General features: G+C 47.1%; 1 protein-coding gene across 1 annotated transcript in view; it reads right to left on the reverse strand.

Annotated features, from left to right (window-relative positions):
• LOC124795933 (venom carboxylesterase-6-like) overlaps positions 1 to 13,990 on the reverse strand; it is a 115,789-nt gene that overhangs the window by 87,065 nt on the left and 14,734 nt on the right. Inside the window, exon 2 of the mRNA XM_047260013.1 lies at positions 8,670 to 8,804. Within this exon, the coding sequence (XP_047115969.1) occupies positions 8,670 to 8,804 (135 nt within the window). The remainder of the gene's footprint in view (positions 1 to 8,669; positions 8,805 to 13,990) is intronic.

Here is a 13,990-nt window from a genome sequence, read left to right on the forward strand (position 1 = left end):
TTGTGTATCTTCTGAGACATTTGAAGACCCACAACAGTGTCAATTAAATTCTGAACGACAGAACGACGTAGTGGCTTTACATGCAGAACGTGGTAGGCTTTTAGTCAGACTGGACTTGATTATGATATATGAGCATATCGGCTGGTAATAGGCACACACATAAGGACAGGTGACGTTGTTTCACGTACAAATACACTCCTGGAAATTGAAATAAGAACACCGTGAATTCATTGTCCCAGGAAGGGGAAACTTTATTGACACATTCCTGGGGTCAGATACATCACATGATCACACTGACAGAACCACAGGCACATAGACACAGGCAACAAAGCATGCACAATGTCGACACTAGTACAGTGTATATCCACCTTTCGCAGCAATGCAGGCTGCTATTCTCCCATGGAGACGATCGTAGAGATGCTGGATGTAGTCCTGTGGAACGGCTTGCCATGCCATTTCCACCTGGCGCCTCAGTTGGACCAGCGTTCGTGCTGGACATGCAGACCGCGTGAGACGACGCTTCATCCAGTCCCAAACATGCTCAATGGGGGACAGATCCGGAGATCTTGCTGGCCAGGGTAGTTGACTTACACCTTCTAGAGCACGTTGGGTGGCACGGGATACATGCGGACGTGCATTGTCCTGTTGGAACAGCAAGTTCCCTTGCCGGTGTGGGAATGGTAGAACGATGGGTTCGATGACGGTTTGGATGTACCGTGCACTATTCAGTGTCCCCTCGACGATCACCAGTGGTGTACGGCCAGTGTAGGAGATCGCTCCCCACACCATGATGCCGGGTGTTGGCCCTGTGTGCCTCGGTCGTATGCAGTCCTGATTGTGGCGCTCACCTGCACGGCGCCAAACACGCATACGACCATCATTGGCACCAAGGCAGAAGCGACTCTCATCGCTGAAGACGACACGTCTCCATTCGTCCCTCCATTCACGCCAGTCGCGACACCACTGGAGGCGGGCTGCACGATGTTGGGGCGTGAGCGGAAGACGGCCTAACGGTGTGCGGGACCGTAGCCCAGCTTCATGGAGACGGTTGCGAATGGTCCTCGCCGATACCCCAGGAGCAACAGTGTCCCTAATTTGCTGGGAAGTGGCGGTGCGGTCCCCTACGGCACTGCGTAGGATCCTACGGTCTTGGCGTGCATCCGTGCGTCGCTGCGGTCCGGTCCCAGGTCGACGGGCACGTGCACCTTCCGCCGACCACTGGCGACAACATCGATGTACTGTGGAGACCTCACGCCCCACGTGTTGAGCAATTCGGCGGTATGTCCACCCGGCCTCCCGCATGCCCACTATACGCCCTCGCTCAAAGTCCGTCAACTGCACATACGGTTCACGTCCACGCTGTCGCGGCATGCTACCAGTATTAAAGACTGCGATGGAGCTCCGTATGCCACGGCAAACTGGCTGACACTGACGGCGGCGGTGCACAAATGCTGCGCAGCTAGCGCCATTCGACGGCCAACACCGCGGTTCCTGGTGTGTCCGCTGTGCCGTGCGTGTGATCATTGCTTGTACAGCCCTCTCGCAGTGTCCGGAGCAAGTATGGTGGGTCTGACACACCGGTGTCAATGTGTTCTTTTTTCCATTTCCAGGAGTGTATTATGAAATTTCTGCTGCGCCGAACAAAAAAATTGTAATTTTCCCTCTTCGACGAGTTATTATGTGTGTTACTTCTACACGCTGAAGGGGCTGGACATATTTGAATGAACTTTGGATTAGAGATAGCCAATAAACTGAATTAACACACAGGCTACATTTATTCAGGAAAAACTCGCTGCCCCCATGGGATGGTCAATATAACTAGTGTTCCCGTAGGATGGATAACGTGACTAGAAACTTATCCATGAAAGTTAATTATCAAATGAATGCATTAAGTTTAGCGTAGGACTTATTTTTAATTGTTTTGACAAATCAAATAAGTACTTACATGAATCTAGCATTGCATAAATATTCTTGTAGGATAAAGTCATTGTAAACTCAATAGCAACATAACTTAAGTACATGAAAACAATTCGCAGCACTTATAATGTTGGGAAGTATATTGGATTATGCTATCATCGGGATTCTGAGAAAATGACTTGACTTTCCCGTTTCGATCTGTAATTTTTTTGTAGATATCGTTTGCTTCTAAGGTATCGATTGTTCAGAAGAATTAGTGTTAAGAACTTAGATTTTGGGAGTGTGTTGTATTGTGATATTATCGTGATTCGTTAACACTGACTTTGTTTTTCTCTTTGGATTTCAATGATTTGTAGTTTCTTTGAGGATTTCTATTGTTTGTAGCATATAGAAGGTTTGCTTTTCGGACAATGACGTGGCTTTTCTGGTTAGATTTGAGTGATTCGCTATCTATAGCTATATGACACAGCCACTAACATCCTAATGCACTGTCCTTGAGGAGTGCTGACTCCGACATCCCCGTGAGGGAGGACGGGAAATGCGCCAAAAAGTAGCATTGGGCACTGTTAAAAGAGATCCAAAAGGTTGTTCAGAAGCAGAGTGCCTGATGACCGGGAACGTACGGTCACAAAGCGAGAGGCGCCGCGCAGGGCGTCGTGGTGATCGACTGCGGGGTGATCCTGTACTCACAGCTAACGGCCTCATTAATGTGGAGTTTTGCAACTCGTTTCAGACAGTTAAATATATTTGCAACTACATAAACAAAGGCAGTGAGTGGGCGATATTTATTGTGCAACGGCAGGGCTACGCTAATATTGACCTAAAAGATGAAGTGCAGACATTTAGGGCGGATCGGTATATGAGCAGCAACGAAGTGGTATGGCGGATGCAGGGTTTGCGGCTTAAAGAGAGGCACCCGACAGTGACACATCTTGCGGTGGGACTTCCCGATTGCGGGCACATGTACTTCACGGAGGCCAACTTGCGTAAGCGAGTAACGACTCTGCCCACTGCCACCCTCACCGGATTTTTCCGTCTATGCCAGATGGACGATTTTACTCGAAATTCGTGTACGCAGAAGTGGCAAAATATTCCACATGGAACGCGTCACGGAAAGAATGGAAGCGTCATGTGTAGGACACTCCTGCCAAAGGTTGGCACTGTGTGAAGGCATGAGATGGCCTTGGGGTGAATTTGCACCGCGGATGTAACACACTTTGAGTGTTATTGTGTGCGACTGCTGCTGACCCGTGTCCGGGGCCCCCATCAGTTTTCAGACGCTCAAAACAGTAGATGGACAGTAAAAAGCCCCATTCCAGGAAGTGTGTGAGGCGATGGGACTTTTAAAAAATGACGGCCACTGGGACGCTTCGATGTCGGGTGCCGTATTGCGCTGGTTATCGGTCGAGTTGAGAGGGCTCTCAGCTGTCACGTTGAGCACCTGCGGACTTTCGAATCCATGACGCTTCGGAACAAATATAAAACTGCATTATCCAAAGAGATCGCACACCGGTACCACAAAACAGTGCAGACCAGCGACGATATATATTTCAACGAAGCGCTAACGCTTACTGAGGAGAAAGGCTGCTCAGTGGTGGGAAAACGGCCGTCTTTTTTCGGCACACCCACGCCACAACTAGCGGGACAGTAGCCCACTGATTTGTTCTAGGAGCTCAGTTACGACACCGCAGCCTTGGGGGCTCAGGTTGCCCAAACTGAGCTCCAGCTTTTACCAGAGTAAAGGCGCATTTTTAATAAAATTTTGAGTCGCGTGGAGAACGAAAAAGGGGGTCCTTATTCCTTGCACATATGGGGCTACCGGCAAGACATTCCCTTTGAATTTGCTACTGGCGCAATTGCGCAAGGACAGGAATGTCGCGCTGGCCGTTACGTACTCTGGAACAGCAGCGACCTTGCTCAGCGGAGAAAGAACTATCCATTCGGCGTTTAAACTTCCTCTGAACCTTGCGAGTGAGGAAACGGTCATCTACAATGTAAGCAAGCGCACTGATTGCACTGCTACGATGCAGCAATGCAAATTGATCGTGGGTGACGAATACTCGATGTAACATCCGCGGTATCCGAGTGTTGATGAGTGGAGTGGTTGTCTTGCTCGAAGGCGATTTCCGACAGATGTTGCCGGTCATCGAGCGTGGCACTCTGGCAGTCTAGATCATCGCGTGCCTCAAGTCTTCGCCATTTGGGTAAACGTTTGACAATTAAAATGACAGTCCAGTTCTACAATGACCAAGAGTCTGGGCTCTTCGCTCAATACGTCCTCGAGATCGACAAGTGCCGCATAGCAATGGATGCGGAAAGGTTAATAAATTTGGTACCCACTTCTGCAACATTGTAAGCTCGGAAGATAATTAATGAACTTTTTCCGAGGTTACAGCAAAACATGAGCAACGACAAATGGTTATGTAAAAGAGCACTATTGACGGCCAAGAATGATTCGGTGAGAAACACCAGTAAAAGAATAATTGATCGAGTACCTGGTGAGATGGCCACCTATATGTCTGCCGATACGATGACGAAAAAAGACGACGCTAAAACATATGCTGTAGAGTTTCTAAACACATGCCGTCCACAAGTTGGACCTGAAGGTGGTGTGCCTTTCATACTGATGTGTAACCTGGATGCACCAATGGTACCAGATTACGCATCACGGAGCTGAGAAGGCATATCGTGCAGGCCCCATCATCACCGGCGGAGCCAAAGGCGAGGCAGCATTCATACCACGAATTCCTATCATTCTAACAACCTTGCCTTTCCAGTCCAAACGCTTACAGTTCCCTTTGAAAATGGCCTTTTCTATCACTATAAATAAGAGTCAAGGAGAAATGCTAGAAGCGACAGGTATTCATCTGGGCATGTTTCTTTCACGGGCAGTTCTAGGCTGGCTGCGCGCATGCATCGAGAGTAGAGAACAAGAAGTCTCGGAACGTTGTTTACAGAGACGTATTACAGTGACTATCTGGCTCTCCAAACACACCAAGGCAATTATAATCTTTCCCGTGCTTGGCATGTCGCAAATAGTTGTGGAATTATTTACTCTCTTTCCTGGCACGTTTTGTAATTCGCTACTTGACCGTGTAAAAATTTTCTCCTTAAGAGAACGGGTGACTTGTAAGCGATGTGTATTCTGTCAGTTTCTCCCATCGTCTTTCTTTCCCGATGTCGAGCGGTTTGCTGGGCCGCAACTGGCTCCGCCTCAAAACGTCCCAGAGATAACTTTCGTCATGGCACATATCCGTGGATACTGAGTTTCAGCATTAACCTTTCTTTATAAATTACTGTTTAACCGTGGGTAATACCGCGGGGTGCAGATATTTATGACATAAAAATGAAATGGATACAACCACAGATGAACTTATTTATCCATCCAAAAATGCTAAAAATACATAAGTCTCTCATTTTGAATGATTTGAAAACAGCATAATAAAACGATCATCGTTTCATTTCGCACTTTACATCAACCTCTTGTGTGGACGTACGTTATTTCCTACTGAATCTGAAAGTTTATCAGAGGATGAGTTTGCAATGCTGACTAGAAATTTTTTATTTCAATTATTTTCGGACATATAATCACAAGAATAACGAGTTACCAGAGAATCGAAGAAATAGTTACGTTCTGTAAGACGATAGTATGTGAAAAAAATCCTTATAAAAGTTAACGTAGTTTTTTAAGGCTACATCGCGGCATTTGTTGAACCACAAACCTCTGTAAACAAACAACTAGGTACAGTTGAACGTCAACTCATATGACGCAAGCTTGCTATATAGATTATTTTCTGACGACCTGTTTTGACCACACCATCATTCCTGTTCGTACACCCAAGCTTTTGTCTATCTCTCTCTCTCTCTCTCTCTCTCTCTCTCTCTCTCTCTCTGTGTGTGTGTGTGTGTGTGTGTGTGTGTGTGTGTGTGTGTGTGTTCTCCTGTCTTCTCTCACAGTTTTGGTGAAACCTGGATGGGGTGTGACTACTTGACTGGCCATCTTGTGTTTCCAGAGCACCATTCGAATTATTTGTTAAATATATCCTGCACGTTACGTGACATACAACTACCCACTCTACGTTCCTTCTCGCACAGTGTTCCGAGTGGCTTACAATAAAAATCTGTTTCTCCAGTGTTTTCCTCCAAGATCAACATTGTATTTTATTGTAGGTTAACCGGGTACCTAGAAACGACGGAGAGGCTCCGTCACCGCCGCAGCCGCAGTGGTCCACAACCCCACGACGACTACCGCAGTCCACTTCACCCCTCCGCCACCCCACACCGAACCCAGGGTTATTGTGTGGTTCGGCCCCCGGTGGACCCCCTAAGGAACGTCTCACACCAGACGAGTGTAATCCCTATGTTTGCGTGGTAGAGTAATGGTGGTGTATGCATACGTGGAGAACTTGTTTGCGCAGCAATCGCCGACATAGTGTAACTGAGGTGGAATAAGGGGAACCAGCCCGCATTCGCCGAGGCAGATGGAAAACCGCCTAAAAACCATTCACAGACTGGACGGTTCACCGGACCTCGACACAAATCCGCCGGGCGGATTCGTGCCGGGGACCATGCGCTCCTTCCCGCCCGGCAAGCCGTGTGTTAGACCGCACGGCCAACCGGGCAGGCAAGATCAACATACTTTCACTTACCTTCAGGTCTTAAGATTTGCAGCCGACGCTCTTAGTTGAGGGCAGATGGCTCAGAGTACCTTTTATAAGGTTTCTTGTCTCCAGTGGAGATACACTCCTGGAAATGGAAAAAAGAACACAATGACACCGGTGTGTCAGACCCACCATACTTGCTCCGGACACTGCGAGAGGGCTGTACAAGCAATGATCACACGCACGGCACAGCGGACACACCAGGAACCGCGGTGTTGGCCGTCGAATGGCGCTAGCTGCGCAGCGTTTGTGCACCGCCGCCGTCAGTGTCAGCCAGTTTGCCGTGGCATACGGAGCTCCATCGCAGTCTTTAACACTGGTAGCATGCCGCGACAGCGTGGACGTGAACCGTATGTGCAGTTGACGGACTTTGAGCAAGGGCGTATAGTGGGCATGCGGGAGGCCGGGTGGACGTACCGCCGAATTGCTCAACACGTGGGGCGTGAGGTCTCCACAGTACATCGATGTTGTCGCCAGTGGTCGGCGGAAGGTGCACGTGCCCGTCGACCTGGGACCGGACTGCAGCGACGCACGGATGCACGCCAAGACCGTAGGATCCTACGCAGTGCCGTAGGGGACCGCACCGCCACTTCCCAGCAAATTAGGGACACTGTTGCTCCTGGGGCATCGGCGAGGACCATTCGCAACCGTCTGGGCTACGGTCCCGCACACCGTTAGGCCGTCTTCCGCTCACGCCCCAACATCGTGCAGCCCGCCTCCAGTGGTGTCGCGACTGGCGTGAATGGAGGGACGAATGGAGACGTGTCGTCTTCAGCGATGGGAGTCGCTTCTGCCTTGGTGCCAATGATGGTCGTATGCGTGTTTGGCGCCGTGCAGGTGAGCGCCACAATCAGGACTGCATACGACCGAGACACACAGGGCCAACACCCGACATCATGGTGTGGGAAGCGATCTCCTACACTGGCCGTACACCACTGGTGATCGTCGAGGGGACACTGAATAGTGCACGGTACATCCAAACCGTCATCGAACCCATCGTTCTACCATTCCTAGACCGGCAAGAGAACTTGCTGTTCCAACAGGACAATGCACGTCCGCATGTATCCCGTGCCACCCAACGTGCTCTAGAAGGTGTAAGTCAACTACCCTGGCCAGCAATATCTCCGGATCTGTCCCCCATTGAGCATGTTTAGGACTGGATGAAGCGTCGTCTCACGCGGTCTGCACGTCCAGCACGAACGCTGGTCCAACTGAGGCGCCAGGTGGAAATGGCATGGCAAGCCGTTCCACAGGACTACATCCAGCATCTCTACGGTCGTCTCCATGGGAGAATAGCAGCCTGCATTGCTGCGAAAGGTGGATATACACTGTACTAGTGCCGACATTGTGCATGCTCTGTTGCCTGTGTCTATGTGCCTGTGGTTCTGTCAGTGTGATCATGTGATGTATCTGACCCCAGGAATGTGTCAATAAAGTTTCCCCTTCCTGGGACAATGAATTCACGGTGTTCTTATTTCAATTTCCAGGAGTGTAGTTGACCAGTCATTTGTGGCAGGTGTGCTGGAGCTAGTGCAGCAAGTTCGGGCCATCATTGTGTGGCGAGGTATGGCTTTCTATACCTTCTGAGCCTGCCCCGGCACAGATGCATTACAAATCAAGTACTTGCATTACACAGTTATTAAAAGCATAGAAAATTCAATGAGTGTGAGGATTACGCGTAACTGAACATTGTGAGGCTTTCCCTTGAGGATCATCAAGATGAGGTTTTCTTGAAGTCTTTTGCGGATGAGTCTAACGCTAGATATCATTTCTCAGCGGATATTTTAACGAAGTGTCATCACTCATTCTTCTGCTTTAACAATGAATTTGCCATTTACTATTTTTTGCACATTACGTGCCTTATCCCTGGCCGGGCATCATGGTTTAGGTTTCCTGTGGTTTCCCCAGATCGATTAACATGAGTGGTAGGAAGATTCCGGCATGCTGCCAAACGTGTCATAGTCATTTCTTTTTAGTGTAGAAAAGCATCTTCTGCTTCTGTCAGCTATGAAAACAAAGAAATGGCATGGGAAATTTATGTTGTTTGTGATACTATCACTATTACTTCTCCTGCTACTACTTTATTATTACCAGATGTGTGAAAATGTTGATGTACAGGCAGTCTTCGTTCCCAATGTACTTCCCCTCTGCATTCAGCTGAGGGCAGGGACTTCCTTCTTTCGTTGCGTTGAAAACGTCGTCCCAGTTGTCTGGCTTCTGTGCAACCTGCAGACCCAAAAAAATGTTTACCATTATTATTAACATATCAAATGCTAAACTGGAGAAAAAAGAGTTTCGTGTCGCGAAATTAAGAAGTACAGATGGCTACATTATTTGTTTGATCATTTAGAATGACTTCGTACCGATGTTGATCGATTTCTATTATTTTTAGAAAATAGCAAACCCTAAAAGTTTATAAATCACCAGACTTAGTTACTACAAATTGCTGGACTTATCGAAGCATGACAGTACAGTTCAGTTTTCCACTCCAGAATTAATACAGCATTGAGAGCAGTACAATTAATAGTGATTATGCGTTAATTACTGGCCCCTCGGTTCTATGCCGTCTAACTCCGAAGCCGAGAAGTCAGTGCATCTGACTGCCACGCGGGACGGTGGGGTTCAACGATTTTTCCTACGTGAGAAGACTGGAACACGGTACGCTCTGACTTGCGAGGCCGACTGAAGATGTAACCTCCCCATTGCTAATCGGTCAATATGAATTTATTGGACGCGACTGCGATCATGTGAAACTAATCATAAAAAGACCATTTTTGGGGCAGCCGTTAACGCAGTGGCTAATTAATTACCGGGGAGAAGCGTACAACTACACTATACGATCAGAAGTATCCGGACACCCCAAAAACATACGTTTTTCATATTAGGTGCATTTTGCTGCCACCTACTGCCAGGTACCCCATATCAGCAACATCAGTAGTCATTAGACTTCGTGAGAGAACAGACTGGGGCGCTCCGCGGAACTCACGGACTTCAAGCGTGGTCAGGTGATTGGATGTCATTTGTGTCATACGTCTGTACGCGATATTTCTACACCCCTAAACATCCCTGGCTCCCTGTTTCCGATGTGGTACTGAAGTAGAAATGTGAAGGGACACGTACAGTACAAAAGCATACAGGCCGACCTCGTCTGTTGACTGACAGACTGCCGACAGTTGAAGAGGGTCGTAATGTGTAATAGGCAGACATCTATCCAGACCATCATACAGGAATTCCAAACTGCATCAGGATCCACTACAAGTACTCTGACAGTTAGGCGGGAGGTGAGGAAACTTGGATTTCGCGGTCGAGGAGCTGCTCATAAGCCACACATTACGCTGGTAAATGCCAAACGACGCCTCGCTTGGACGATTGAACAATGGAAAAACGTTATGTGGAGTGGCGAATCACGGTACACAATGTGGCGATCCGACGGCAGGATGTGGGTGTGGCGAATGCCCGGTGTGCGTCATCTGTCAGCGTGTGTAGTGGCAACAATAAAATTCGGAGGCGGTGGTGTTATGGCGTGGTCGTGTTCTTGTTGTTTTGCGTGGCATTATCACAGCACAGGCCTACATTGGTGTTTTAAGCACCTTCTTGCTTCCCGCTATTGAAGAGCAATTCGCGGATGGCGATTTGGATCTTTCAACTCGATCGAGCACCTGTTCATAATGCACGGCCTGTAGCGGAGTGGTAACACAAAATAACATCCCTGTAATAGACTGACCTGCACAGAGTCATGACCTGAATCCTATGGAACACCTTTGGGATGTTTTGCAACGCCGACTTCGTGCCAGGCCTCACCGACCGACATCGATACGTCTTCTCAGTGCAGCACGTGGGCTGCCTTTCCCCAAGAAACCTTCCAGCACCTGACTGAACTTTTGCCTGCGAAAGTGGAAGCTGTCTTCAAGGCTAAGGGTGTGCCAACACCATACTGAATTCCAGCATTACTGATGGAGGGCGCCACGAACTTGTAAGCCATTTTCAGGCAGGTGTCCGGATACTTTTGATCACATACTGTAGCTATTTTTAGAAATAACTTCCTATACTTTCTGCATAGTTGAATTTTGAGAACGTATGTAAAACAGTGCATTCACACACACAGTAAAGTACGAAAAGAAAATGGATACAACTAAATTTCGAATGGCCCACAGAAAAATCAAATGAAATAATATGTAAAAATCAGTTGTCGCCAGTCCAATTGGACAATATCTGTTCATCACCTAATCGATAATAAGAACAGTAACATTTATGTTTTTCTTTAAGCAAATGTGCGGCAAGAGATTGCTCACGCATGTATAAGCAACACAACAACCTGGTACAAAATAACTGTGAAAAAATGTTATCAATTACTATAATTCGTTAATAAAATCAAAAGTAATAATTTGAAATAACAATAAATTGTCATTACTGAAATTATAGACAGGTGAAAACTTTCTACACTGGTACGGAGAAATCACAAGATGGAGTTGTCTGACATAAACGAAAGATGGTAGGCGTGTTTCTACATCTGAAACATTACGTCTATTCACATTCCCGCTAGTCGCGTAAGAGTGGTACTAGTACCGCCACTATGCGGAAGCAAATGAGGTTTTCTTTAAATACAAGCTGTAACGGTCGTGAGCTTTGATTACCTTTGAGATTGGGCTTGGTGAGTTTATGTTTAGTCAAGAATGCCTTTAAGGCGAGAAAGAGCCATTATCAACATTTCACTGAGTTTGAAGAAGGTCGTGTAATAGGGCTACGAGAAGCTGGATGTTCCTTCTGCGATCCTATAGAAAGACTTGGCAGAAATGTAGTCACTGTACGTGGCTGCTGGTGGCGGTGGCCACGAGAATGTACGGTCCCAAGAAGACCGGGCTCCGGGTAGCCATGTGGCGCTACCTAGAGGGAAGACCGTCGTGCTGAGGGTATGGTTCTGGGCATCATACTGCAACTGCAACAGCATTTTGAGCAGCAGCAAGCATCACACTGACACAACGAACTGTTACAAATCGACACAGTTTCCCTGTAGCGTGCATTCCACTGACCCCAAACCACCGCCATTTGCGACTTCAGTGGTGTCAAGTGAGAACTCATTGGAGGGCAGGAAGGAGATATTCTGATGAAAGCTGGTTCTGCCTCAATGCCAGTGATCACCGTATGTCGGTTAGAAGGACGCCATTTGAGAGCCTGCATCCAGGGTGTCTGCTTGCTAGACACACCGGACCTACACCTTCAGTTATGGTCTGGGCGCAATTTCGTATGACAGCAGGAAACAATCTCGTGGTTATCCCATCCACGCTAACTGTTAATTTGTACATCAATCAGGTGATTCGATCTGTTGTGCTGCCAGTCATGAACAGCATTCTAGGAGCTTTTTTCCAACAGGATAACGCTCGCCCACATACCGCTTTTGTAATCCAACATCCTCTATGCAGTGTCGACATGTTGCCTTGGATCCCAGATCTGTCTCCAGTCGAACACATGCGGGACATCATCGGACGACAACCCCAACGACATCCACAAACAGCATTAACCGTTTCTTTATAGATCGACCAAGAGTAACAGGCGTGCAACTCCGTGCCACAAATGGCATACGGCACCCGCTGAAGACAATCCATGGACGTTAGCATGCTTATAGTCAGCTTCCAAGAGGTTACATCGGTTATTAATATATCAGAATTTTATATGTGCAGTGGCTTTCCTCGAGCTTACATTAGTCTGTGATCTTGCAATGTTACTCACTGAAATATGTTACCTAGAAAAATATATTACCGAAATTTCATTACTCTACATTAATTATTTTTTGATGTCGCTACGTTTTTCCGCGAGTGTATTATAGCAAGAACTACGTAGCCCCAGAATTACGTCCATGCACTGAACTCAAGAAATTTCTAAATGAGGCTCATTAAAATTTCTTATCTTAAATACATTGGAAATAACGTGAACGAACAAATAATAATGGACCTTCAGCACTATTCCAATGCCAGAGTATGAAACAATAACGCCGTCACAAAATAACACTCTGATAAACAGCAAGACATGAAATGTGTAATATTTGTATACCTCTAGACAGAATCTAAATTTGCTAGCAATACTTTAATTAAATTTACTTTACTTTAACTTCAGTCAGGTTATGTTCTCCAATTGCGCCGTAAGACGGATGGAAGTTGATGCATGCGTTCTGGGTACGTAGCGCCCGTCTCGTTGGCCAGAGGGCTTAGGTCGCAGGTACGATCCCGGCAGTGGCCTCTGTTGTTTGGCCGCAGTCTGAAGCGGGAGCCATCGGGGAGCTGAGAGGCGAGTCTGCAGATGGAGCTGATGGATAGTCGACTCACAAGCGACACAGAGAGGGCAGCGCGAGCTGCCGATGGAACGGCCGCGTGTGTGAGGGAGCAGATTGCCTTGGTGGAGTGTCGCAGGCAAAGGTGTGCCCGGGCGGCAGTGGTGACTTCGGAGCGGCCAGTAGTTGCATCGCTTCACAGGAGCTGCGTGTTGTGTGGCATAACTGGGTTTCGACGGTGCAGTGCGTGTGGGCTCATTGAAATGCTTGGGGCATCGAGCTCTTGCGAGATACTCTGCAGACCACTATCCTACTTGGTGACCCGCTTTATTTGAAAGTTACAATTTGTCCTTCGGTTTTCACCGTTAGTGACTGTTTTTAAGATCTCCTCCCCGCTGTGTAGTACGTTCCTGAACCACGGCAGCGCAGTTGTTATTTGATATGTCTTGGCTGTGCCCGCCTTCTTAGCCCCTTCCAGCGTCTCACGATCTACGAATCTTACAGGTTCCTAATTGGCTGTTGGTATTGCAGTCCTGGAACTTCTGTCTCCGACCTGAGGGTGGATCTATAAGATTAAGTGCTCGTCATTTCAGATTGTGTCACCGTAATCTTACTATTTTGATTAAGGTCTGAAAAATTGTTTTCTCCCTTTAAAGACTGCTCTGTGCAGCGACACTGTTTTCAGTTGTATACATTCTTTTAAAAGTGTAAATCTCCCTTGAGTTGCTAACGTTTGAGAGGTTGCTTTTGAAATGGTCTTTACAGGGGCCTCAAGATTTTTTTTTCTATTTTAATCCACCTTTTAAAGGTGGTTGAGAGTAATTTTTACCTTGATTGCCGAAAGCCTTTTAACACACCTTTTGAAAGGGCGTTAGTCTGAATTGAGCCCTTTGTAATCATTAGTTTAAATCAAGCTTTATGTTCCTTTAGTTTTTTTTAGTTGTCTTATAGTTAAGTATGAGTCTCCATTAATTGTTACCAACTAACTTGCTGATTAGTAGAATTATCTATATTAATTCCTGTTTAGATCGAATCAACCTACTTCTGTAACATTGCTGAAATTACTCCACGCATAGCCCGGTGCCTAGATCAGTTAAGGTGAACGGCATGTGATAAACATGTCATATTTTGTTAAGAGCATGGTGAG

Source organism: Schistocerca piceifrons, chromosome 4, assembly GCF_021461385.2.
Source record: "Schistocerca piceifrons isolate TAMUIC-IGC-003096 chromosome 4, iqSchPice1.1, whole genome shotgun sequence".
Lineage (NCBI taxonomy): Eukaryota > Metazoa > Arthropoda > Insecta > Orthoptera > Acrididae > Schistocerca > Schistocerca piceifrons.